The sequence below is a fragment of the Mya arenaria genome, chromosome 6 (assembly GCF_026914265.1).
Source record: "Mya arenaria isolate MELC-2E11 chromosome 6, ASM2691426v1".
NCBI lineage: Eukaryota > Metazoa > Mollusca > Bivalvia > Myida > Myidae > Mya > Mya arenaria.
This window is the reverse complement of record NC_069127.1, coordinates 10,165,949-10,193,108: the sequence shown is the minus strand read 5'-3', so window position 1 is coordinate 10,193,108 and position 27,160 is coordinate 10,165,949. Positions and strand designations below refer to the sequence as shown.

The following is a 27,160-nucleotide window of genomic DNA, read 5'->3' as shown; positions in this document are numbered from 1 at the left end:
AACTATCACGAAAGCTAAGTGAGCGGTGGCGTTACGTGACACAATTTTAATCAGATTGAATACAAACTTAACATTCAAAACTTTTGGGTGATAGCTTGTCACAATGCCTTTGTACAATGTATGAAGTAAGTAATATTTCATGTACCTTGATAATGTTTCCAAAACACTTTTCAAAGCGCCAGTAAACTGCCATTATTTTCATGATCTAGGTGCTATGCATATATTCATACATTTGGCTTCATTGAGAAAAAAACCTAATGAATAATTATGCGCATATTTTCAATATATTTGAAATTTCAAATCTCCATTGCAAAAATGAAACGCCTTTGATTTGACCCGTTTTTACTCTGAATCCAACGAATGTGTAATGCATGTCATCTTTCGTGTCAAATTGTCCATGCTACTCACGGTACAATGTAAGTTGTAAATGAATCCATTTGATAATGGAATCAATCCATGGGCGACCTTCCTGCTAAATAACTTCTCTTGAGCTTGTATAAAATTATCGTAATCCGGAAGTAGTATTGACATGTCAATTTTTGGCTGACTTGATTGGCCGTTGTATATCATTTAATCGATTACTTTCATTCTGTATACACTACATTACTGGAACATGCCATGCATTCTGCCAGGCTTGTTGTCATTTTTATGTTTTTGTTTTCGTATAATTCAACAACAAAGGCGTCCGTCAGTTGCAGAATATCTGGCTAGGAGAAATATTTTTCATGTTCTATGTTATCAACCCTGGGCTTTGAGTACTCAAATTCGCACACGGACATCCAATCAAACTGCAGAGCGTAGTGATACATGGCATAAGTGAAGTGTAAACGTTTGGTACACCACCACTACGAACTACGGTACAAGTGCCCTAGTCCAATAAACATGAACACAGCACATGTACATGATCTGTGCATGTAGGGAGTAGGACTAAATTGTTATTGGTCCCAGGTGCATGCAAGACAATGTATATACCAGGACGTTTTAGATGTTGTGTCATTGTTAACGTTTATACATTGTTTCAAACACAACGAAATGATGGGAGCAACTTTTACGTGTTTTGTTTTTTGTTTAGGTTTGCAGATTTTATGATTTCATTTCAATGACAATAATTTCCTACTTACGTAAGTCATTTTTCTTCCTGTAAACAACCCGGTGGTATAAAAGGCAATTGACATAAACCCTTTATCGCTTTATACATCGCTTTTTTTGGCGTACGAATTCAAGCGTGTTTATTTCAGGATGAATGTCTACTTGGTTCTACTTGTGTTTGCAGTCGTGCTAAACACAGGCGAAAGTCGCTTTGTTAAAAAATTCCAGGACAACTCTTGGCAGGGTGATGAGACAAAGGAGGAATCGGAAATAGAATCGTTATCTCTGAGCCACCGTTAGTAAGTACATGTAGATGAATGTCTTGTAATATGGTTAAGATGTTTTAAAGGCACTGTCATTTGCAACTATTTTCTATATCGCTTAACCATGAACAATTAATCACCGATATCTTTTTGTAGTAAACGATCCATGTCAAAATTTTTGTGATTATTTATTACAGATGTGATTGTTTTTGTGAAGTCAATCTGTTATGACAAGTACATTTTAACAAGTGAACGTCCGTCTATAAATAAATAACATACACTGAACAACTATTCTGATGTGTCACATAATAGTTTCGCTGAAATGAAAACAAAAATAATCAAGTTTGTAATCAGTGTTTCGTGCATTAGCAAAGCATGTGCAAGTTATTGCTGTCGTTTAAGAATACAATTTTAAAATCATAAGATTTGTTATTTTTAGATAGTGGCACCGAAATCGATTTTATTGGATTTTTTGCAAATAAAACATTTCAAGCATGTTAAAAATGAAGGTTAATTATTTCTTAAAATATATAATAAAGTTTCACAGTTATTTTTAGATGGTTGTTATACATGTTTATATCATAGAACTTTTGAAAGTTTAACAGCTCCGCGCTTTGAGCAGTACAGTTAAAATGGCTAAGGCATTTGTTTCCAGAAAAAAATGGAAATACATTTAAGAATAATTGAAGTTTGATGAAATTATTGGTCTTAAAACATCTTTAACAATAAAGTAACTTATTTAATTTAAGGCCGTTTTTGTCCCAACTGCTCCGATGTTTTGCCAACACAAACTGTTTTGTTGCAGAATACGTAATAATTCGGTAATTTTTGTGAAAAGCGCCCCAAATAATTTTATTTGCTATAGGAATCGCATGTCATTTTCGTTATTGCGTCAGAGGAAGTTAACATCTTGGAATATATTGAAATTTGATAACTGACCTATAAGAAATTATTTAGGAATGAATTGCGTGATTGATGACTTCATCGGGGATATGAACGCAGTTGGGCTGGTTAAAGTACGCGGGGGCAATATTTACACCAAAAGCTCATTATTTCGTTCCAGAATTATTGAAAAACGAAATTTCATTTAAGAAAACCTTATAGTTATTCTTTCCCGCCCATGATGCAAAAAGAACTACCCGACCGGTTTACAAATTTTATTGCTAGGGACAAAAACATCCAAAAATAAAATCATTTGTAACGAAAATTTGAAACGCTAGTGACAACAATACATTTAACAAATTATAAATTAACACTGTTTAAAAATTGGACTCCATTTACAATCGATAATCGAATCGAATCGGACTAAGCATTTCGATTTATTACCAGACAATAATCGAAAGTTTATTATATCTTTTGGGAATACATTCTGTATACATAGTATAATCATGATCATTGAAATGGTTAAACCTAGAATCAGTAAGTGTAAAACTATAGTCATGTTTTTGAAAACAGTGAGTAAATGTCCATAAACTTGTACTGCCTTAATAGCTTAAATAAAGAACATAACAACAAAACACAAACATAATAATTAACATGCATAATTCACAAAAGTAATATTAACGACATCGATTTTGGACAACCATTATCGATTGTCGCCGGCATAACATTATCAGCGACGATTTATCGATTTTACTCAATAATCGTTTCATCACTAATTATCACTTCTCAATATGTTGATTAAAATGTTCGTGGCCTGCTGACACAAAACAAACAATAGTACGCGATGATTCCCGATCCAAATATATCGGAATATGTGTCGTTCATGGAATGATATTTGCAAATGCCGAAAGGCTGTTCATAAAGGGGAATGGAATTGAGATGTTAATATTAAGAATATATGGAGTGTACTTTATTGATATGTTTTAAAAACGGGCATGTTGGCCTTCTTCAAACAAATATGTTTTATATAAGGACCCCACTTCTGACAAAATATAAAAGTTGTACACTTAGCATACTATATCTTGAAAATTTACAGACGAGCGTCCACATCGATCTTGTTTATATTTAAAGGAAACAATATATTTTCACTTATGTAGATTGATTAGTAGCAAAATCGATTTTGCTTTTTATGAATCTACAGTAAAATCACAATGCAATTGTATATAAAAGGTACGGTTTGTGGTCAATAATGGAAACTTTTCTTTATAGCCTCTCTCCATATTCTCCGCCAGAATTGACAACAGCAGAATTGGAAAAGAACAACTGGGAGATGATCTTTCGGGCGACTGCCGGGAATGGGCAAAACACATATGACGCCTGGACGACGGGTAACCAAAACCAGCTAACATGAAACCGCAATTTTCAGAAATAGCTTAAAAATAAGCGTATTCATGCATTGGGAAACACCTGCTATATCAAAGAAATGCTGAAATTGTGCTTGTATCTTATGTTTGTATAAATAAATAATGTGCATATTGACAAATAAAAATAATTCCGTTAAGTGTAAGTATCATCAGTTTGACAAGAATTAGTTCATGAATCAACCAGTGTATCATTAGTCAACTCCTGTCCTCGATAATTTACATAAGATACAGACTTTTGACTTTTTTACAGGCGCAAAGACAACTGCTTCGAAGCCAGTAAATATGAAAAGATCGCTTGACAGTCACTTTAGAGACCCTGGAGTGGCCCAATGGACTTCAAACGGTATCACATACGTAAAATTTGCCTTGTACAAAGACAACAGGGAGGTTGCGAATGTGATATTCGATGCGCGTGGAAGTACCTCTACCAACTGGTTTTCCAGCAGCAAAGTTGTTGATTCCAGCTGGACTGACCTCATGTCTACCGGCTCATATAGGATCTTTTCCGTAGCAGGTCACACTAATTCACAAACGGAGCGCAGGTTTCACATAGCAACACAACAAGGCGGCTGTGATAATGACAGAGGTTTTGTCGCATCAATTGAACACAATGATTGCGATTGGGACAACCATCCAAGCTATCCTCAATTCATATACTCTGATATCGACTCCGACGATGTTTTCCAAAGACGACAATTTGGCCGCGCCGACTATTTGGCAGTTTTCGTGTTTAGGTACTAATATGTAGCTACTTAAGTGCAAAGAGACTTCCGTGATGTGTACATACTAACAAACGGATGAATACAGCCGGAACGTTTACAAATAATCTTTACAAAATGTGATATTATATTTAATTACCAATACTTTCGAAAGTAAAAAAAAAAATCATGTAAAATATCCTTTTCAGAATGAAACCATATTTTTTAAAGCTCGGTCAATGTTAAAATGTATAAAAAAATCATATTAAATTTAAATTTTTTTTTTCGTTTTTACTGCTATTTTTCCAATATGTACAATAAGAGATATTCCATGTAGATATATGCTCCCCGGATCATGCCTTTTTCGTCGGATATGAACATAATTTAGTCTCTAAAATTGTAATGATGTTTATAGGTCTTTGCAAAAGTGCCCTAATGTGAATGAAATCCTTTATTAAAAGGTTTACAACGATTTGAGTATATAATATAGTCGAACCCCGTTGGCTCGAAGTCTCAGGGAACGGAGAAAAAACCTCGAGCGTAGAGAAATTTGAGCTAAGCGAAAACGCTTACCTCTCGAGTATTAAGAAATCGGTCCTTTACATCCAGTTAAGAAATCGGTCCTTTACATCCAGTTAAGAAATCGGTCCTTTACATCCAGTTAAGAAATCGGTCTTATACATCCAGTTAAGAAATCGGTCCTTTACATCCAGTTAAGAAATCGGTCCTTTACATCCAGTTAAGAAATTGGTCCTTTACATCCAGTTAAGAAATCGGTCCTTTACATCCAGTTAAGAAATCGGGCCTTTACATCCAGTTAAGAAATCGGTCCAGTTCCAGCCAACGACGAAATCGAGACACGCGAGGTTCGACTGTACTTAAAAGCTTTCATTCATTCATTTACTACTAGACTTGCCCTTGTCGTTTTCACTGTATTACTGATAGTAAGATGTAACCTTAACGTTAGTTCCAATTTCTTTACTAGATTTGATGGTTAAATTTACGGGGAGTAGATAGAGAATATGTAAATTGTATACTGAAAAGAGTTTAAGCGCAGTATTTTTGGTCTCTAGAAATTGCAAAAATGGTTGTTTAATGTTCGATTTCAGATGAACTGATGAAAAGAAATATAACCTCTAAAACCTTTATCTATACTGTTTTTTTTTTTACATATTGTTACGACCCTGTCATTATACATGTTACTGCCTGGGCATTTACTTGACATCCTTCAGTGAAACTGATATGCAGTACTTAGATATATTTAAAGACTATTATATGTTTTATAAATTAATAATTTAGTGTTAGACTTACCTAATGTCTTGTCTGTTTAAATTCGAAGAAGTCAGCAAGCACGATATGGCAACAAAGTTGGGGTCACGAGGAATAAAAACATACAAGCAGTTGCTCTATAAAACGAACAGCTTATTTTGCATAGGATACCTTTAACTAAAGATAATAATTGCCCAAGACGTACTGTACGAAATCGCTTTTAGGGCTGTACAACTTGTAAGTTTGAAGTCTGAAACATAATTATAAAACGCATGTGAAAATGGACTGTCCGTAGCGGATCCGCTGTCTAGTGGTAAAACACTAAACTGTCAATCTATGGATCGCAGGTTCGACCATCCCGCCGCATTACTAACAAAATACTAATCGTCTTCCGGGACGGACGATAAATGGGAGTCCCGTGTGACATTACTATACACTGGTGCACGTTAAAGAACCAGGGTAGCTCTAACCAGGGTTATGCGCCGTGGCGTCCCGGGTTCGATTCCCGGCCTGGACGCACATGAGATAGGTATTTGGTCACCGAGTACTCCGGTCTCCCCACCAACAAAAGACCACACTCTCGCGTAACATCGTACCAACGATAGTGATAAATAGTATGTTGTAATAACATAAGCGCCGTGGCGTCCCGGGTTCGATTCCCGGCCTGGACGCACATGCGATTGGTATTTGGTCACCGAGTACTCCGGTCTCCCCACCAACAAAAGACCACACTCTCGCGTAACATCGTACCAACGATAGTGATAAATAGTATGTTGTAATAACATAAGCGCCGTGGCGTCCCGGGTTCGATTCCCGGCCTGGACGCACATGCGATTGGTATTTGGTCACCGAGTACTCCGGTCTCCCCACCAACAAAAGACCACACTCTCGCGTAACATCGTACCAACGATAGTGATAAATAGTATGTTGTAATAACATAAGCGCCGTGGCGTCCCGGGTTCGATTCCCGGCCTGGACGCACATGCGATTGGTATTTGGTCACCGAGTACTCCGGTCTCCCCACCAACAAAAGACCACACTCTCGCGTAACATCGTACCAACAATAGTGATAAATAGTATATTGTAATAACATAAGCGCCGTGGCGTCCCGGGTTCGATTCCCGGCCTGGACGCACATGCGATTGGTATTTGGTCACCGAGTACTCCGGTTTCCCCACCAACAAAAGACCACACTCTCGCGCAACATCGTATCAACGACAGTGATAAAAAGTATATTGTAATAACAACTATCGCATGGTGAAGTATATTGCAATTCTTTCCTGAAGACATTACAGCACTCTTGTTTGAAATTAAACATAGTAAAGCGCTAATAGCACGATCAAAGTGCTTTTGTAACGAAAACAAAGTAAACATGAAATGGTTTGTCTATAATGAAGCAAATGTTGAACAGCAGAAACATTGACTAAACATCTTGTCACTTTCATTCTCACAAAGAAACTTCAACCTGTTCAGACCGACAGACAAATACTGTAGTTTAGTTCTGACTTATATAATGTACATCGCCATCAACGCATATATATAAAGTTCAAAATTTGATTCGCAGCCCATAATACAATACAATAATACAATATACAAAATACAACACCATAAACTATTTGAACTTGCAAGACTGATTCTGAATATCCTGTCTTTCATTATATCATGGAATAATGAATTATTGTTTGTCTGTATTTATGATAAACATGGTCTTCGAAGTCCACGTTAGTAACGCGATTAAACAAAATGCTTTCAGATTCAGCTAACCTATGTGTCCTTGCGAGCGTGAGGTTTTGTTGTCAATTGTCTATTGTGGCCTTGACTGTAGCGGCGTGGGTTCGCATCCTACTTAAGGCAGTTTTTTTATTCTTCAAATGTATTTCTTCTGCAATTTCGGTATCAAAGAGTAATAAGTTACATAATATAAGTGTTCTCAGATGCATTTGCATTTCCGGGGTTGGGTGTGTGTTTGTGGGGGGGGGGGGGGGGGTGCATTGGTGCCAAAACATAAGCGAGTCCTTTTAAGAATGCAAGAAATTCGTGTCGTACACTCCAAGAATAAAATTATCAGTAATATCTACATATTCGACCCTCTCTCGATATCCCCAAATGCCGATCAGTTTCGATACACAATTTATGACTAGTTATTGAAACCAATGATTGTCTAAAGCTACATAAAATGCTAAATCTATACTTGTTACATCCCCATGTCTTGATTGAATGCGGCTTGTGTTACGTCGTATGCATCCGCGAAGATTCTAATACATTCCTACATTAGTGCACGAACTAATTTTACCTGAACCCAATTTTTATGCAACCTTATGAATCAATCCATTGAACGCCTATTTAAAACAAAAAACACACGCACAAACAACACACAATGTCTGACTTCCTACCGGGTCAACTGGTATTTGTTGTACCATGCTTTGTAAAGTAAATATATTATCCGTTGTCAAATAACCAGTCGCAAAACCAGCACGTGCAAATTTTATTTAACTGTTCAACTCATGAGCAACGTCTATTATCTACTATATTTAAAACAGTATATACATAACGTTGATTAGCGACAAACCAAAATCATTTGAATGATCTTTTTTAGAGCCTGGCGTCACGGTTCGGGAAAATGATTATAGTCCTCCACACATCAGCGAAATTACCCGCATTAGAATACAATATTCATGTTATGCCAAAGAATAACAGATAGGCAATCATTAAATACTAGGCTTGGTCATACAGAATTCCAACTTTCTCGGGTGATTAAAGGTCCGCCTTTTGCTACTCATTCGATACGATCTCCTTGCGTCAGATTTTGCGTTGACAAGTACTCAGCCAACGAGGTTTCATTCTAAGTCAGTTAGATGACATAAAGTAATATTAAAAATATGAACAATAACAAACCTATTTTTTCACGTACGAAATTGAGTTTGGTTATTTAGTCCGAGAACAGGAAAACAAACTTTTTTATATCAATTGTCTGGAAATTGTTCAATTATAAGATTTGTTATTTTATAAAATAGTGACCCGGAATCGATTAAATTTGAAAAACAAACAAATGGAATCAAACCTTTTTCGCAAAACATTTCAAGCATGGTAAAAATGACGTTCGACTAATCCTTCAAATATATGACAAACATTTACAGTTGTTTTAAATGTTTCTTTATCATAGAAATTATCTTAACTTTTGATATTTGAACAGATCCGCGCTTTGAGCAATGCAATTACAATGACAAAGTCATCAGTTTTCAGAAAGTAAACGGCAAGAAATTTAAGATTAATTGAAGTTAAATAATATTATCAGTATTTAAAACAATTTGAAGAAAGTTTCAATCAGATATTTATAACAGTATAAGCTTAATGGTTTATTAATCTTCTATTTTCAATTAAAAGGTTGGTGTGTGTGTGTGGGGGGGGGGGGTCAGATAGAGAGAATTTCTAGAATATGATAATGTAGAACCCATTCCTCTTTTCAGGGCAAAAACAATTCTTAAACTGAGCGAAAATCCTTTTTGGTATATAAGGGGTAATAACTCGGTAATTTTGGTGAATAGGCGCCAGCACTAGGAGAAGGCTAATCCGCTCCTGACCAGCGTCGGTGATGCGGTCCGCCATCGCCCAGCAACGGTGGATTGTCGTGCGGTCCGCGGTCGCCCAGCAATGGCGGCGGGTCACACACGCCGAAGATGCCGACGCAACAATTACAGCATATTCGTGACTTCACCATCAACCTCACATTAAAGGCAGTTATCTGTCCTTAGGGTTGAAACACAATAACAACAAGGCGTAGTCGCGTTTTACAATATTATATTGTTTGAGTCCTCAAAGTTTAAGTTCCCAACCCGTTAACGTTAATTCTAAAATATTTTTGATTAGCCTGTGATTTGTTCCACGTTAAAGTTTGTGTTCTTTCATTTAATTGTTTATTTTTTTATAAATCTCTTTAAGTCTGCGTACTTAACCTGTCCTTAAAATGAAAAGTCGATCAGTCGATGAGTCGTTACAGTTGAACACCTGATCCAGCCCCATAGCTGTACGTCTTTAGCCCATATAGAGAGAAGCATTGACGTCAATGCCGAGATAAGGGTCACAGACTTTAACTCGCTTTTGGAAACACTGCATCATCAGGTACGTAACTCCATTGCCTAGAGTACACATGATGATTGCCATTCTCGATGATTGCAAAACTGACTTACAGCTCAATAGCACAAGTATAAGCAAATAGAACGCTAACATCCTAACATTATGTGGAAGTGCTATTTACAAGTATACTGGATGTTCATGGCTTATATTCAGGTTTGTTTGCTTTTGTTTAACTTCCGGAATTGGTGCCAAGCTCAAATCGTATTTACTTTGCATGCAATATTTATACGCTTTTCTATATTTATATGCATACAGTTTTGTCAATGGTTTATTTATATCAGCACTGTATTCGAATAAAAAATATAGGTGTGTGTTTTCTTATTTAAAGAATGTATAAATCCGTTCATTAACTTTGGGCTCTGCAAGGTTTTCTTAACGCTAGTATACAGAAAATACGCTGAATATCGACTTCCAATCCTTGAACATTTTTAACTCCTGCCATTACAATGACAGGTTGGAGGCCTAGAACTGGCATGCTCCATGGGCTCAGATGTGCAGCCCTGTCCACCTGACCATTGCTGCGTACGGGACGAGTTTATCATCCAGGACACGCACTGTGCCCCGCTGCTCACTTCCGGCAGCCGCTGCAGCACCAAACCAAGCGATAACGAGTGTCCGTGCATACCGGGCTACAGATGTGCCAACAACGCCAACGGCGATGTCACTTCAGTGTTTGGTAAATGCTACCCGAACGTCACCATCACCACCATCAAGACAACGACATCAACAACTACAACAACGGCTACTACCATTACTTCTACATTTCCAACAAAAATGCCAACAACAACGACACCGACACCAACAACTAGCACCACTACCGCACCTATAGTGACGTCGACGTCAATAAGTAGCATTACAACAACTGACATTGGTGCTGCATCACCCAGTCAATCTCCTTCAACTACTTCACAAACAGACTCACCACTGACAACTGTACTCAGTACACACCAAGCAAACCATGCTACGGGTAATGACAGAACATCAACTCCAGCACCTATTAATGTTGACCCCGTGGGCTGAAATATGACCCATGCTTGAGGACTTGGGACCCAGACTTGATTTTATGAGATGAAGTGAACAAAATGACTGTTAAAACTTACATGTTACTGACTTTTGATGTGCAAATAAAACATAGTAAATGAGAAAGTGTAAATATATATAAATGACAGTGAATGTTTGAAGGGGTATTAATTGTATATATATAAATTGTGTTATTGTTATCCTTAGTAATATTATTTATTTCTAACACAAATGACATTTTGCAAACAAGCAGATGTAAAAATGTATAAGAATGTTGATGTGTTCTGTATTCATTAAAGTGTTTATACATGCATGTCAGCTTTGGTGTTGTTTGAATACAAAAATACATGAAAGTTTTTATTTGAAAATTGTATATACATGGAGAATGAAGAAATGTTGATAAACTTTACAGCCAGCAGTGTCATCAAAGGCCGTTAAGCTGAAGTATTAAAGTAAGCAAAGATGCAAATTACCTTCGAAAATGAAGAAATACACTTAAAAGAGAGTAAGAATAAAAAAATCATTTTCTTGTTAAAGCTGCACTCTCACAGGTTGAACGTTTAAAAAAAAAATCATTTTTCATCTTGGAACGAGCCAATTTATGCGAAAATGCATGGAAACCAGTGATATAAGACTGCTGACAAAAAATCAGATCGCAGATTTTCATGTTCAAGTTTAAAAAATGATGTTTTTATGCATTTTTCTTAAACCGTTAGTTAAGCTTTCAGTCATATATACGCAAAAATTGGTTCATTCCATGACAAAAAATAAAGAAAGTTGTCAAAACGGTAAATCTGTGAGAGTGCAGCTTTAAAATCAAGAAATATAGGAAGAAAAAAGTAAGATCGGCTGCAGGAATGTTTATAGGAAGTGTTCAAGAAGCTTAATGCAAACAGTTGTTTGTTTCTTTATTTGTGAATTTAAACTAACAAACTGTTCATTGCCTTAAATGTGGCTTTAACACTGGTATAAAACATACGAGTACAATATACAATATACCTTGCATCATAAATTACATCTCCATTCTATTATTTTACAGATTTTTTTTTTTTAAAGAATCATATGTATGACAATAAATTGCTTTTACTTCATTTCAACATTACTTCTAATAGATTGTCCGTTAGCCTCATAAAAAGGTTATTGAAATAAGTACAGCCACATGATATTACCTTGCATGCAGAATTATTTATCAAAAGGGTCATAGCTCCCATAAAATCCAGCACTACTTGCATATGACATGGTTTAGTTTAAGTTGTCAAGTATGTAAATTTTGTCTTAGAATATTGCTTCTTAAAGAAGTGCATGGCAGTTTTAGCATGAATAACATTGACCAAGAAAATCCCTATGTTTTAGCATAAAACAGTAAGTTACTGCTCAGATATGGGCATAAAGGCATGCTAAGCTACAACAGACAGATGACAATTGATTTAAGGGCTGATTTAAACACCCTGGATAAAAATTCACATTGTCATATCTAACTGATATTCATTTATTTAATATTAATATTGCACAATACCAAGGATAACAATAAAAACAATGTTAACACTATCAGTGAACAGCTCCACAGTATAACAAGCACACTGTTACTCAAATATCTGACCACAGAATTGTTTCTTTGACTAAAATGGATTGCTTGTTGTGTGCACTAGAATTGGTGCCTTGGTTCCATTATGTTTCAGTGTTCTAGGATGGGTGTGCCATTACAATTTTGCCCGTGCGCAGACTGTCCAAATTGGCAAGCTCCTCCGGAACATCCTGTAGCGACACCGTTTTCACGACCTTCACCCTGAAGTGGGACATACAATAAAATTACAAACTGGGTGGTGAACTGCAAATTACTAAGAACGAAAATCTACAATACTGACAGCCATTAAAAACTCAGCTTGAGTTGAATTGAAGCTGTAGATTTGTTATAAATGTCTAAATCTGAAATTGACGTTGAAAATATCACTTAATCGGATGAAATGAGTGTTAAATTCAACCAATTAAAGTATTTTTAACTATAGCACTTTCCATTTATGTGAAAGATAATCAACCTGTCAACAATACATGTTACTTAAATAATTTTTTATTCAATGGCTTTTAGTATACATACGAGGGTCATTCAAAACATATATGTAGACTTTCTTAATAAGTCACATTTTTGTGAGAGTATAAACTAAAATTTAAAAAACTGCAAGAAATATTTACAAAATGTATGACTTTTTGGTATTTTGATGATTGTTTAAACAACAAAAGACCAAGCACACAGTATAAAAAGGGTTGTATGTAATGTTCTAGTGGTTTTTAAAACAAAAATACATTTTTGGGGGAATCACACTATTTCATTACCAAAAAAGTGATAGAAATGAATGACGTAAAAATGTGTACTGACCATTTCTTTTACTGAATTTTTTCATATAAGACTAGTTTCTGAACAACTTTCTGTTCAAAGTTCATCTAAAATTACATACAGGTGAAACGATACTACTTATACATTAGTTATTATATAAAATTTCTGCTTTTTTGATATCACCAAAACTTACAACCCCAAGGGCAAATTGAAAACATGAAACAACAATGGTTTTTTAATATTTGCTTAATATTCAAACATGCTAAAAATCATCAAAAAGGAACTGCAAGATGGTGCAATTCTGCATCCCGGCACATAGCTGTTGCATAATGAAATTTTGACAGGTCAAAGTTTTTATCATACCAAAACCCCTGAATTTGAAATAAAAACCGAAAGAGGGTAGGGGGTAAAGGGGTTAATATGCTGTCCGGCATTGATCTGCATAATCCCAAATTTGCCCTAACATCTATTACTCTGTAGTCAAAATCTTTTTAAAAAATAATTGTATTATTTACAAAGCTCACAAATGTAGAGAACATCATTTTTCTTCATTGGGTTGCTCCATGTTTCTCTATCTCAACTATTTTATGCATTAACATTAAGCAAAATCGATATACCTGAATGAAATTTTGCTTACAAAGAAAATAGATTTTAAAGATTTCTGTGACATGTATAAATATAATTAAAATCATTATTAAATGCTTCATGAAGTGTCTACATATATCTTGAACGCCCCTCATTCCTACAGACAGCTTGTCAATATCAGTCTCCCCTACTGACATAAATTCTAATCCTGTTTGTCAACAGAACATAGCTAGGAAACCTGGTACTTTGGAATGTACAAACAGACTCCTGACGGCATACAGCGCGTTAAACTGGTTCATATACACCGTACATGCAAACTCCATTCTAATTAAGATATCAATTACCTTATATAAACTTTCAAATAATTGTTATGACCCTTAATCTGTTCTTTATCTGTTTGAGGGTGGGAGGGCCTCTTTTATTTGCTATATATTATGTTAGAAGAAAACAAACATCTAGGTCAAATACACATATCTAAGTCCCTGAATTAAATGAATAATGATATTATTGTAACCTTATTGTAACATAATTGTAACATTATGATATGAAAAAGAGCACCATACTTTAAAGATTAGTCAATCAATGGGTATAACTTGATAATCATAGAACACTTGCTACACATGGACACATTGTCATTGGTAACACCATTTCAATATCCAATGTCTGCAAATATCTTAACCATAGCTGGTTATAAGCATAAATACATTATTTCATTTAACCATATTACCTGCTTAAACTTGATTTCATAAAACTTGAAGCAGTTTAATGTGATTATTTCCCGTCAAAACTCTCCAAAAACCCTTCAAAGGAGAACATTTCACAATCTTAACCAAAACATAATTAATAATCTTAGCTTGATCCTGTTTTAAGGGACTTAAGATAGTTTGAGAATTTAGGGCAAGTTTCCTTTTTCAAAACAAACTTACACAGCAGGAAAAAAACAACTAAGTGCCATAGAAACAACAAATCTTATTCTTTTTGCAACAAATGTATATTCAAAGCCCATGAGAGCATACTTTTCCAATGAAAACCAAATTTAAAAAAAAACTTATTTATTATCAACGAAACAACTAGAAATTGAACAAATGTCTGTGATATATTTCTTGACTGAAATCTTAATTGTTTCAATAATTAATATCTAGACAATCTTTCTTGTGCTATATTTTTATTTAAGAAATTGTCCTTTTTATGTCTTTTTGTGAGCTGAAAACCAAATGACACTAAAAATAACAAGAGCCTCCTCTGCTGTCACATAATATGCCCATCCTAATTTCAGGACACCAAGTTTGGTGATAAGTGGTTGTATGTTAAGCTAAATAAAGAGACTGACGCTGCAAAGTGGAATACAGTTTTAGCCAATTCATGGGTCATAACTCTAACTGAAAAGATGTCAGTAGACATATAAGGATAAGATCCATCAGCTGTGTTGCTGTGTAAGAGATTGTGTGACAGTGTCACATGTGTATTTTGTCTCATGTGAATGCATACTGGTACATCTCAATTTTATTTTTTTTAGTTATTGCCATGCTGCCACCAGCAGCAACAACAATGTTTTGGCAATGCTCCAACTTTTTTTGCTTTGAAAAAGATGCTCATACACCTGTATCTGTTAAATATAATTTCTATGTAATGTCTTACTTGATTTGTCCACGGTCAAGCTTGTCCACAACGTCATGCAATATGTGCTGGTATCGACCCTGCTGCGCATATGAAAGTGTCCATGCACCATCAAACAGAAAGTTGAGGCTGGCTCCCCGCATGTACAGGGCCTGTGAGTCTGGTGGGTCCAGCTAGCAACCGAACAAATATGGCTATAACATGGTATTACTAACTTTAACCAAAAATCACACCGAAAAACTATAGACCTAAAACAATGTCATGTTGCAGTCTACCCACACATTATGTTAATATAATATGATGTTGCAGGGGATCCATATTACAGTACTTTATACAGGGCTTCAAACAGATGATAATTGTTCATCAAGAATAATAGCTGGAGATCTGTTTGAGTATGAGGGATTCATGCCTTAACCAAGGTAAAGGGGCTTAGACCTCTGTTGAAATTTTGTTCTAAGTCATTTGTATTTCAAGGTACTTCCCATTGTTGCAAAGGTCTGAGTAAAAACAAACTCAACAACAGTCTTATGTTAAGTTAAGCTCTTAATCCTTATTTCAGTGTTGATCCTGAACTTAAAACCCCTGTACATATATCAACATTCTCACCCACAGCAGATTTACCCTTGCTTCAAATACTTTACAGTTCAACTGCTTGTTGAACAGTAAACAACCACAAAACAAGAACTATGCAAGCTTTCCTGGCACTCAACTTATCTTCTCAATTGGTCATACCTGGACAGATATTCAAGCGCTTATGGCCCTTGCTTCACAGTTTTTGGTCATAGATAACCTGTGTACTACATATTATTTGACGTGAATGACTGGACATTTTGTGGTTATTGCCAAGGGTTATTGCTTTTCCACAGTGACAAAAAATGGGTTTGAAAACAAGATAAGACAAGATAAAATTGAATATGTGAAACATTGACATGGAGGCTTGTTACCTGTAGGTCTGACTGTTGAGTGACCCACTTGCCGTTAACACCAAGACATGAGATGAGGTCGTGTTTGTGTGGTGTCGTAAAGCGGCGACGTTCAGACGGCAGGTTGCAGTCTTCCTCGTTGTTGTACATTCGCACTGAACCAGGAAGGAGAGTGGTAAGTGATTAACAAACTCAAATTATAAGGTCACTCAATATCTACTGACATTTTTCTAGATAATAGTCTGTATATCGATTTTAAAATGAAACTTCAAAATCGAAGGATAAAACAAAATTAGTGAATCAATATCTGAAAAGGATAAGCTCAGTTATGGTACTCAAGCAATTTGTTTAAAGATTGTAAATGTTAGTGTGTCCAATAAATAAAATCATTTGATTCATGAATTGTCCTACAGTCTTTAAGAAAGAAGGCCAACACGTATCATTACTTGTTTACATGTATCCTTACCTCCGTTGTCAATGGCAACATCGACCCCGATCCCTCCCGTTTCCTCCATCACAGAGCTGACCAGAATGTTGCTGCTCTGACCAACCTCAATGATGTGGCCTGTAACAGGGCAAGTATGGAAAACAAGGGTACCAATATGGATAGGCTTATTTGTTTTGCTCAGTTCATAAAGGGAGATAACTCAACATATATATATGCAAATTAACTGGCCTTGTTATACATATGCATTTACTTTTGCTAGTGAACAAGTGAAAACTAATTTTGACCATTTTTTAGTTATAGCTATCAATTATGCATGAATACCTCATTGCATATGACAATAAGGCTATGACAAACCCTGAAGTTTGTTTTCTATTAAAGATATAAAAGCTAAGGAAATTTATTATGTTAACTGCCTCTTGTTCCTTAAAAAAACAATATGTGGATGCATACATTTCAAATATTTCTGTGAATTTCATAATTATAATAATAAATCTTTTTGAAAGAAAAACTTTCCGAGGTTAACGAGTCATACATTGGTTCTGGTGCACTTGTTGTGTTTTAACTGTAAGGATTATACTACAATCTTTATAACCTAAATATGACCTTGATACAGAAAACACATTCCATTATGGTTCATGCAGTAAATAACAATAACATAGCTGTGCATCTAATTTCCAACTGTTTTCTAGATAAGTCGGCCATCAAGTACATCATGGGTAAATAAGATTATAAAATCTTTATTTCCTCCTTTGAAGAAGAGATTGAACAGAGCATTACATACATATACATAAACATCACTATAAGTGAGATTGAATATGTAAATATATACATGGAACATGGTTGTATGACTTAATACAATAGAAAATAGACAATAGAAATGACTCTTCAATGTCTATAAGTAAATGCATACATGTATGTTAACCCATTTACGACGTAACAATACACTATGATTAAGGGGAAAATAATTGCTTAAGTTAATTCTAGCTGATAAGTGAGTGCAATAATTACTTTATATAGAATAACACAAGTGCATATAATCATTACATAAAACTATAATTGTTTTCACAGCCAATAACCTAATGCCTAATTGAGCCGAAGAGAAAGTGATTAGTCTAGACAAGAATATGGAGATCATACTAAGATTAAGATTTCATTAAAATACTATTCTGATATAATTAGCATAAAACCAGCACAACAAAGCAAGAATCAATGTAGATTCTTTAATTTCATATGGTCATTAATTTTAGACTATCAATGCTTTAATTTTAACCTGTAATTTATTTCTTCTGTAAAACTAACCACACAATAAATTTGTTCAATACATTTACTTTTTAGTTTCTTGTAAACAGACATTTTGTATAAAAAAACAACTTTAAAATTGAACTTGAACACTTTTTAAACTTTGAATATATCTTTTATATTCAAACTTTCCTAATCACATATTCTTTATTCTTGCATACCACAATATTGTTTCCAGTCATGTGACCAGTGCTGGAAAATCAATCTTCCATCCTCTCGTATAGGATGAGTCATACACAACAAGCCATTTGCTAATATATTAATGTATATTTGCTTAATAATATTTAAAAAAAAGTATGATCAGGATAATAATTATTTTTAATATCAGAGTTACAAAAACGTTCAAACTCTGAATATACCATGTTGTTTTTAACAACTATTTGACGTCAAACAACTTGGTGACATGAAGGCCAAAAACGATGATGAGTGTGGCTTTGGTGAAACGTACAAAAATATGTATTTAATGTCAGATGTCATAACATCTTAAAGTTTAAGATATGCAAGCAAAAGTATCAATCATGTGAAAGTTTTGGATGAGGATGGTAAAGTCCAACCCCTGGGCAAGTTGTGTGGTTATGATGTTATTGGATTTTCTCATCCATACCGGAAACACATGAAAGATACTTATATTGTATTATCAATACATCTGAAATTTAAAAACAAGAGGGCCAAGATTGCCCTATATCGCTCACCTGATTGGGAAAAGGGTTCTTAAGTTATTGATGTAAAAATGGTTCTTAAGTTATTGATCGAACAACATACTGGATGCCTGGGTGGCCAAAAACTTTGCAGGTATAAACAATAACTCTGACAATATTTAAGTTGGATTTATATACCTTGTCACAAAAAAGCACAATGCTAGTGTCAAGAAGCTCATGGAGTTTGAAGTTGATATATTGAATGTAGAACAAAAAATAAATATAAAAAAAATTCAAGAAAATATTTTTATTTTTTTATTATTTTTAAATTGGTAAACGGTTTGCTTTAGGAACATTTCTGTGAACATATTTTGAAATATGGCCAATGGTTTCTACAGAAAAGATTTTCAAAGTTTTCCATATACTAGACATATAGTGAAAACAAGCCCTGCCCCTAGTGGTGATGTTTTTTATGAATCCCAATGAGGTGAAGGAATTTGATATATGGTCACCTAAGGAACATTTCTGTGAAATTATTTTGAAATCGGGTCAATGATTTCTGAAGAAAAGATTCATCATATTTTAAATATATCGAAGACTGGTAACTAGCCCCATCCCTGGCAACCATGTTTTTTATGAATCAACATGGCATGAAGGAATTAGACAGAGAATCTCCTTAGGAACACTACTGTGAAATTATTTAGAAATTGGCCATAAGTTTCTCAAGAGATGATTTTCAAAGTTTTCCATATAGACATATTGTGTAAAGTAGCCCCGTCCTCTGGTGGCCATATCTTTTTACGAATCAACATGGGGTGAAGGAATTTGATAAAAGGTCACCTATGGAACATTACTGTGAGATTACCTGTATTTTAAAATCAGGGCAGCAGATTCTGAGATGATTTTCAAAGTTTCCATTTAGTGAAAAGTAGCCCCTGGTGGCCATGTTTATTTTAGTAATCAAAAAAGGCATAAGGAATTTGATACAAGGTCACTTAAGGAACATTTCTGTGAAACTATTTTAAAATAAGGCCAGTGAATTCTAAGGAGAAGATTTTAAGATTTAAAGACATATAGTGAAAAGTAGCCCTGCACTGGTGGCCATGGTTTTAACAAATCATTTTGGAGTGAAGGAATTTGATACAGGGTCACCTTAGGAGCATTTCAGTGAAATTGTGTTGAAATCAGGCCTGTGATTTTTGAGAAGAAAACTGTTCAAAGTGTTCTCTTTTGGTTGCCATGGCAATCAGAGTTATGCATGGAACAACTTTTATTAACCAAATCAGGAAGAGGACCATCCAAGGAACATTCTTGCAAAGTTTAGTTGAAATTGTCTCAGTGGTTTAGGAGAAGTTGTTGCAGGAAAATGTTGACGAAGGACGGACAAACAACAGACAATCACCCTATCACAATAGGGTTAATATCTAAAAAAAACTAATTAACTGAAACATGAATATTGAATATAATTGCAATCTGGACTTATTCTGTAGTTACAGATCTAGCTAGCTACATACCGCAGTTTGGCACGAGGGAGTCCAGCAAGGATTTCTCTGCAGTGCTGTTTACTGTGGTGATCACCTGACAAGAGTGCAGCTTTTCAACAATGCCGGTTTAGATGATTTTAAATATTTTAACAGAAAGAGGATGGAAATTTGTGTACCGTAATTAAAACTTCAGTCTCAATTAATCAGTAAAACCATTTAAATCAAATTGCAATTTATCATATAATCAAATATAACACATATGAACTATCTCTCAAATTATATCAATTAACTGATTATCAGTCACTAATAATAATGATAATGATTGTGGTCTAGAAAATTTAGTCTGCCTCTCATCTAAGAGGTAGTGGGTTCAATCCCCACCAGGGTGGGAGTGGTCTAGTTGTCAGGTGCGTAGCTGCCTTTTTGTGAGTAAGCGGCTGAACCCACATAATTCTTTTTTTAAATAAATCAGCCAAATTTGCAGTATCTGTACATGACTACATGATCCTAAAACTGTCCATTGTCCACTAAATAAGAACACACCAGTGTGAGAGTAGTCTATTCATATAGCTGTCCGTCACTTAAACAAGAAACTGTAGGTTTGATTCCATGCACAGGGTACTTTCTCATTGCCTCTCAAAAAAGACATCATTACTGGTTTCAGGAAACAGACTCGAGAGTGATCCATATCAGTTTCCAGCTGTCTTAACAATGACTCTAAAATATATAAGTATCAATTAAGGATGCAAGTGCAAACTCCTGAGGTGATGAGCACAACCGTATCTAGTGGAGACACTAACCTTTGCTCCCCATAGGCGGGTTATCTGGATGGCACAGAGGCCAAATGAGGACGCCCCATCCAGTATCAGAACTGTGTCTCCTGCACATATACGAGCCTGGTAGTGCAAGGCAGAGTATGCGCGTACACAGTCACCGATACCCCCCGCAGCATCAACATGGCTCAACATACGCGGCTTTGAAACTGTTAAGCATCATTCAATATTAATTTCATACCATTTCTGAAATTTTTGAATGACTATTGAAAAATTAACCACTTATCTAAAGCAATGTTGGGCAATAAAGTATATTATTTTTTTGTCAAGAGAAGAGTAAACATTGAATTTATTGAACAATACGTGCATGTCATAATTTAACAGATGTACATTTTTCTAAAATGGCTTTAAAAATGTACTAATTCATCTCCACATAAGGTCTTACCAAGGTCATATTCATTGAAGACACAAAACTCGCCAAGGCCAGACAGTGAGCTATCCAGGGGAAGAACACCTGCATGAACACACATATGCACATGTATAAAAGAACATGTTTGTTCATCAAAATAAAATATAAAAAGCCATCCTAAATGTGCACATTAACAGCATCTCCCCTTAATTCAAAATTCACAGAAAGTGGAAGACACATTCTGAGTTCAAATCCTTGATGAAATTATTTTCCTTTAAAGTTACTTCACAGAAAGCACTATCACAATTGATTGTTATGAAATGATGGCAATGGTTTTACTCCATATTACAGATGCCTTTTATATGCAATATACCAACAGGAAAATGTCTTAAAATCATACTGTTTTCCCCTTTTGAGAGCCATGTCTGGAAGTTTCTTTCCCTTACAAGATTTCAAGAGCTATTTTTTTTTGGCAAAAGTAGGAGGCTACAAGGTTACAGAAAAAAAACTGCTCTGAGTGAGTATATAAGCACTTACCAACAACCTCGTCCCCAATGTTGACGTGGGTGACGCCAGCACCCACCTGCTCTACAACACCAGATATGTCCTGGCCACAAGGGTACGTCACCCGACCATCTGCCCCCAAAACCTCTCCTAGGACCTGCAAGATAACACAGAAGCAGAATCTTGAGTGGTGCAAATTGCATACCTGTTTTTTTTTAACTTGAATATGAAGGGGCATAACTTAATAACATAACAAGTATTTTAGCTTGAGTGATGGGATATGATGTTCTTTGTCCTCATGAAAATTGGGTAAAATTTCATGAGAATATCTTAAATTATTTTAAGTTATGCAGTCTTTTGACTATATTTCAAACCATGGGTACTGAGCAAAAAAATGAGACACACAGGCATACCTTTGTGCACAGATTACCTTACAGCTATGATGCGGATGCACAAGTTTAAGATTATAGGATCCTAAATGAAAAACAATGAGTAAAGGACTGGGGATTCACAGCAAAACGAATCACTTGTTCTGTCAAAAAAGTATTGGGTTTAACAGGACAACGCTATTAAAGCAATAATAAAATCTTGACTCAAAAAAAAACTTCCATTGTTTTCTTGAAAAAAAAAATGATATCAAAGTATGATTACATCACATGTGGTATTGTCTTTTAACATGTACATGTATCTTCTAGATCTTTGCAATATAACAATCAGGAGCAGGGTACATACCTTCTGTTTGATGAGAGACAGCCCACACGCCCTGATCTTGACCAGCACCTGACTGGAATCAGGCTCCGGCACCTCCACCTGGGACACAGGAGATAATTGTCATTTTACAAGATATGTAATACACCATTACTGGAAGATATGGTTTGCTTTTGGTGCATTAAATATTAAAATAATACAACTTACTTAGCATGCAACAACAGCCACTCACACTGTACAGCTCAAATTCATCATGGGTTATGTCAGTGTTAACTTTTCTTAGGAATTATAGACTTATGATGGTGATGCATTAACATTCGGGAAATCTTTGCATCAAGTTATTTTGGATATATAATGCAAGATAAAGGACTAACATCAATTCATTTACCTCATGAAAAGAGAAGTTTATTTTGGGTGTGGTTGTCTTGGTAACTTCCCTGACAATATCCTGCTGTACACACTTCATGGTCCTCATACCAACAGCGCTGTCAATTTTCTTGAACCTTGTTCAATTTGACTGTAATAATTGATTGGTTTAGGTAGGCTATCTGCAAGATATTGACAGTATCACAAGATTTCTTGGCATACACTGTACATGCATTTTATGTTAATATCTGACTGACCAAAATCAACAACAGGCAGAAATCCTCTCTACTCCATTATGCTCTGTTTTTTATCATGTACCTTCTAAGGACAATATACTGGCAAATTCTTGTGTAATTTCTCCATAAGCAAATAGTTGCGGGAGTTAAACTGTTGAAAGAAATTTCAGCAAACATAATTTTAGAAAGAATATTGGTTGATACATGTATGATCATTACAACCACAAGTTTTTGTCAGTTCCATTTACTTAATGTAATCATTAAACAAAACTTTGTCAGTCAACTACCCCAAAATGATGAAATTCATTTACAAGTAAGGGAAGTTGTTGTTTGTAGTAGTTTGTGAGGTGAATCATTGTTTTGAGCAAGTGTACTGCTTCTTTCACCTTTGGTCTTTATTGGTGCAATTTTTCAAGTCTTTGGTTTATATCCCTGGTTGGTGATCACTGTCATATCTGTTCTTCTTAATAGTGTATACTCTTTTTTGAGTTTTTCTCTGAGATGCTGTTTTTATATTTTTGTACAATACAACAGCAGCATTTTTTGTTTATTATGAGTTTAACAATATCTGCCCGCGCCCATTGGCTGCATGATGGCTTGACGCCACCACAACTTAAATTATGTTTAAATGCCATAAGTGACATGTATGAGATAGAGGTGACAGCCCTTCGCAGTCAAATCCAGACATTGGAAGGCGTGAAGAAACAGAGTGAGATACAAGAGGTCTAGGTGCGATACAACTAGCTCTTGGCGGAGATACTTCTTGGTTCTAAGCATGCTCGATGTGAAGCACTGATAGACAGGATACAACTTTCCTGGGTTCACAGGATACAACTTTCCTGGGTTTAACTAGTACTGAGTACACCATATTCCCAGTATTACCCTTTAAATGCTGAGCTCTAGAAAAAGGAGCTACTAAAAGCATATGCTACTGTCTTATAGTTTGATGCAGCCAGGGTTTGAACCCCTGACTTTTGGCACCTGAAGCGAACACGCTACAACTGAACTAATGTGGCAGTCAACAGCAGTCTTGTATTCAATTTTTAAATTTTATTTTGCCTCAGCATGAATAGTACAAATGAAACATGTGCGGAGTGTACCGAGTGGCTGTACACTATTCTATCAACCTTATGGCAGAACTCTTAAATAAATGACATAAGATAAAACTATATAATAATTTTCCTCAAGGTTACTTAACCTTTTGATTGTTTACAAATGATTTTTGATTAAGCTCCAAATAAATAATCACAAAATAATTATAAAAGAAATTTTGTATAAGTAATTTTCCTTTTGTCTAAATACCTATGATCGACTACAATAAATTTCAAACTCTCTTAATCTACTGCTATGTCAGCGATCTCTGTGAATTAACAGAAAGCTGGGCTTTCTTGCATATAACACAGAGTTGTAATTTTTAAAATGAAACTACTTATCAGTTATGAAATACCAGATAGCCAAGCTTTCTTGGTATATACATAAAATATGTTCACTTTATTTCTTTGCATCTGCAATCTATAAATATGCTCTTACTACATGAAACAGGAAAGCAAAGCTCTGAAAGATTGTTGAAGTTTCAACTAAATATGTCTCACAGGATAGCTGAGCTTTCCAGCAAGAGCATAGAAGTGTAGGCACTAAATTAACTATAGTATCTTTCAACAACTCAGCCCACTTGTCAGCTATTAACTATACAACAACGTCAAAGCTTAGCTTTTCAGTAAATATAGTTATATTTTAGACAAGCAACTACAAAGTTCAAGTTGATTAATACCAATTATTTCTTGATGTTAACTGTACGGTAACTGCATCTAGAAGGACCATATTGGTCGGTGGTGTTAGTAGTTTCTACTCCGGGTCCCGCCATTAGCACATTGAAGGGTCCCAGAGTGACAGTTCAACCACCGCACACCTATCCTGGTCAGACTATCAGGCGGTTAACCAGTACTAGGTGCCTTCACCTCTGCAAGGAACTGACAACTTCTGTACATGCCAGGCAATGTTAAGTGACAGTAAAATGTGGAAGAAAATAATTATAACAACCTTCAGTTAAAGTTTCTCTACATATATCTACTTATTTATATAATGCTATCATCTTTATCTGAACGAAATGATCAAAAATATGGATACAACACTTATAATATGAAAGTGAAAGTAGAAATCAATTTTCAACTTCATTACCTCCCTTGATTCGGAAGCTTTTTTTGCAGCTATCTGCACAATATTAGCCGTAAGAAGTGTGTGTTTGTTTCAAAAAGAATTCTCAATATACAATAAGATATATCAAAGCATGGCATATCCATGATATTGGTTACTTACCTGTAAATACTTATTATGTCTGAAAATTTTTGCTGCCCTGAATAAACCGGAAGTTAAGATTGTCACTCCCCTTTCCCCCCACAATGCAATTTCACATAGGGCCGACACATTCGTTCTGGGAGGATCTAAAATCGAAATTTTGTTGAATATTTCAAGAATTACAGCATATTTTAACCCGGTTAGCATGAATTTATTACTAGAAATATATGTTGCATTCAAATTCATTGATTTGCTATGAAGGAATTCTCAGATAATCTCTCTATCTTAATTTTAGTTTTTGACAGGGCATGTCAAAATCATCATAATCATTGATTTCTGATGTATTTGTATGTCGACATCATAGTGTTGAACAAGTTACAAGTGTTCGTTGTATATTTACTTATTTATATCTCTGTAAGTCATTTAAATGTATCGGGCCTTAAAGTCATATCTGAATCTGTGAAAGGGACTTGCTTTAATTAATGTTATGACATTAAAAATTTAGTTTTCCGGGTAATGCATCTGAAAACACTTATGTTATATTTGTTTTACTCAATTATTATAATTATTTTACATTTTGATAACAAATTTGCAAACAACTATTATAAAAAATATAAACAAATCCTCGACATACTACATAGTGCGGAGCGAATCCATGCTGGGGTCAAGAAAATTTTGGAAACTGATTTCATATTCACTCGCCCACAAGGACTAGTAGCTAAGGCATATTTTAACCTAAATTGAATATATTGGTAGCACATGTGATAATGTCAATCACATTACAGCCTTTTGCTGAATCATATTTCTCACGCTTTTCAATAACCATGAAATAGTCCCTTAAAATGTTAAAGATCACTAGTCTGTCAGTCAACATCTATTTTTCCATTTTTGAATATCTGTTTACAATATAGGATAACTTATAATTTATAATGCAACTTTAAAGTTTTAACAGTAGAAAATGACACTGTGTGGGAAGGGACACCGGATATAGCTCAAAAAGTGATAAGTAAACAGACAATTATGCATTTGTTTTAATTTACCAGAGGTAAGATCTTGCTGTGTTAACGCATATCTACCATATCCACAAATGAAGCAAGTGTTTGAACTAATAGCTGAATGCTAAATTTGGCCAATGGTATACTTTAAAGTGCTTACGATTTAACAGACCTCGTAAAAGGTTTTTTTCAAATCTGAGATGATCACCTCAAAACTTACTGAATTTCAACAATATATTTTTAGGAAATATATCGAATAAATAAAAAATCTGAATCAAAGGATTTCACAAGAATAAGCTCAACTATTTTTATTGTAAGAAATGGCAATGTAACTTTTAAACTGTTAAAGATATGCCCTTAGAAATGTTCACAGTACTGTACTGGGGATAGCCGTATTATGTACTGGGGATAGCTTCAAAGTTGAGAAATGTGTGTCCTGGTGATAACATGTAAAATGGGACAAACATTTATAGTAACACTGTTAATATACACTATACATGTATATGTCTATTTCAAACCTTCAAATAATCTGCAAAAAGTGAGAGTACATTTTGATAAGAAATTATTGAGCAAACTTTAGTTAACAATGAGTTGATCCGTGCTCTCCTAAATGAACGTATAAATGCAAGCTGCGTAAATATTAGGGTTGGTCACAATTATGAATACATTCTCTCTCACTGAAGTGAACGAGCAGAGACCATTATTTTGTTCTAAGTAATACCAACATCGACCCAAGCTTAGAACAAAGCTTTACGTGTTCCAATTGTGA

At 35.0% G+C, this 27,160-nt stretch overlaps 4 protein-coding genes across 11 annotated transcripts in view; 3 read left to right on the top strand and 1 right to left on the bottom strand.

Annotated features, from left to right (window-relative positions):
- Window positions 1–1,181: 1,181 nt before the first annotated feature.
- On the top strand, window positions 1,182–5,504 carry LOC128236394 (uncharacterized). The gene is made up of 3 exons (XM_052951244.1): window positions 1,182–1,388; window positions 3,504–3,622; window positions 3,909–5,504. Exons 1-3 carry the CDS (start codon window positions 1,240–1,242, stop codon window positions 4,397–4,399), a joined length of 759 nt encoding a protein of 252 aa, XP_052807204.1. The 5' UTR covers window positions 1,182–1,239; the 3' UTR covers window positions 4,400–5,504.
- A 4,079-nt stretch (window positions 5,505–9,583) lies between these two features.
- LOC128238370 (integumentary mucin C.1-like) lies at window positions 9,584–11,083 on the top strand. The gene is made up of 2 exons (XM_052954230.1): window positions 9,584–9,912; window positions 10,213–11,083. Exons 1-2 carry the CDS (start codon window positions 9,862–9,864, stop codon window positions 10,777–10,779), a joined length of 618 nt encoding a protein of 205 aa, XP_052810190.1. The 5' UTR covers window positions 9,584–9,861; the 3' UTR covers window positions 10,780–11,083.
- Window positions 11,084–11,673: 590 nt separating this feature from the next.
- Window positions 11,674–25,496, bottom strand: LOC128238369 (quinone oxidoreductase-like protein 1). Of its 3 annotated transcripts, none has more exons than XM_052954227.1 (11): window positions 25,418–25,496; window positions 22,888–23,016; window positions 22,524–22,601; window positions 21,825–21,948; window positions 21,324–21,392; window positions 20,906–21,087; window positions 20,136–20,199; window positions 16,703–16,801; window positions 16,258–16,391; window positions 15,335–15,486; window positions 11,674–12,565 (listed from the first exon to the last, which is right to left on the bottom strand). In XM_052954227.1, exons 2-11 carry the CDS (start codon window positions 22,972–22,974, stop codon window positions 12,463–12,465), a joined length of 1,092 nt encoding a protein of 363 aa, XP_052810187.1. In that variant the 5' UTR covers window positions 22,975–23,016; window positions 25,418–25,496; the 3' UTR covers window positions 11,674–12,462. The 3 variants fall into 3 exon arrangements, with proteins under 3 accessions (XP_052810187.1, XP_052810186.1, XP_052810189.1); XM_052954226.1 differs by having other exon boundaries at window positions 22,888–23,047; window positions 25,418–25,482; XM_052954229.1 differs by lacking the exon at window positions 25,418–25,496 and adding an exon at window positions 24,873–25,044.
- Window positions 25,484–27,160, top strand: part of LOC128238368 (intersectin-1-like) — a 50,564-nt gene continuing 48,887 nt past the window's right edge. For all 6 annotated transcript variants that reach the window (XM_052954223.1, XM_052954225.1, XM_052954222.1 and 3 more), the window contains exon 1: window positions 25,484–25,595. The gene's annotated coding sequence lies outside the window, so the exon portion shown is untranslated. The remainder of the gene's footprint in view (window positions 25,596–27,160) is intronic.

Bases quoted from the DNA above. Each gene is read 5' to 3' on its own strand.
- LOC128236394 (XM_052951244.1), top strand. From the start codon at position 1,240: ATGAATGTCTACTTGGTTCTACTTGTGTTTGCAGTCGTGCTAAACACA. The intron at 1,389-3,503 runs GTAAGTACATGT...TTTTCTTTATAG, and splicing joins TTATCTCTGAGCCACCGTTA to CCTCTCTCCATATTCTCCGC. The intron at 3,623-3,908 runs GTAACCAAAACC...ACTTTTTTACAG, and splicing joins ATATGACGCCTGGACGACGG to GCGCAAAGACAACTGCTTCG.
- LOC128238370 (XM_052954230.1), top strand. From the start codon at position 9,862: ATGTGGAAGTGCTATTTACAAGTATACTGGATGTTCATGGCTTATATT. The intron at 9,913-10,212 runs GTTTGTTTGCTT...TTACAATGACAG, and splicing joins TGTTCATGGCTTATATTCAG to GTTGGAGGCCTAGAACTGGC.
- LOC128238369 (XM_052954227.1), bottom strand. From the start codon at position 22,974: ATGAGGACCATGAAGTGTGTACAGCAGGATATTGTCAGGGAAGTTACC. The intron at 21,949-22,523 runs GTATGTACCCTG...GTTATCTTGCAG, and splicing joins TGTCTCTCATCAAACAGAAG to GTCCTAGGAGAGGTTTTGGG. The intron at 15,487-16,257 runs GTAACAAGCCTC...TTCGGTTGCTAG, and splicing joins CTCAACAGTCAGACCTACAG to CTGGACCCACCAGACTCACA.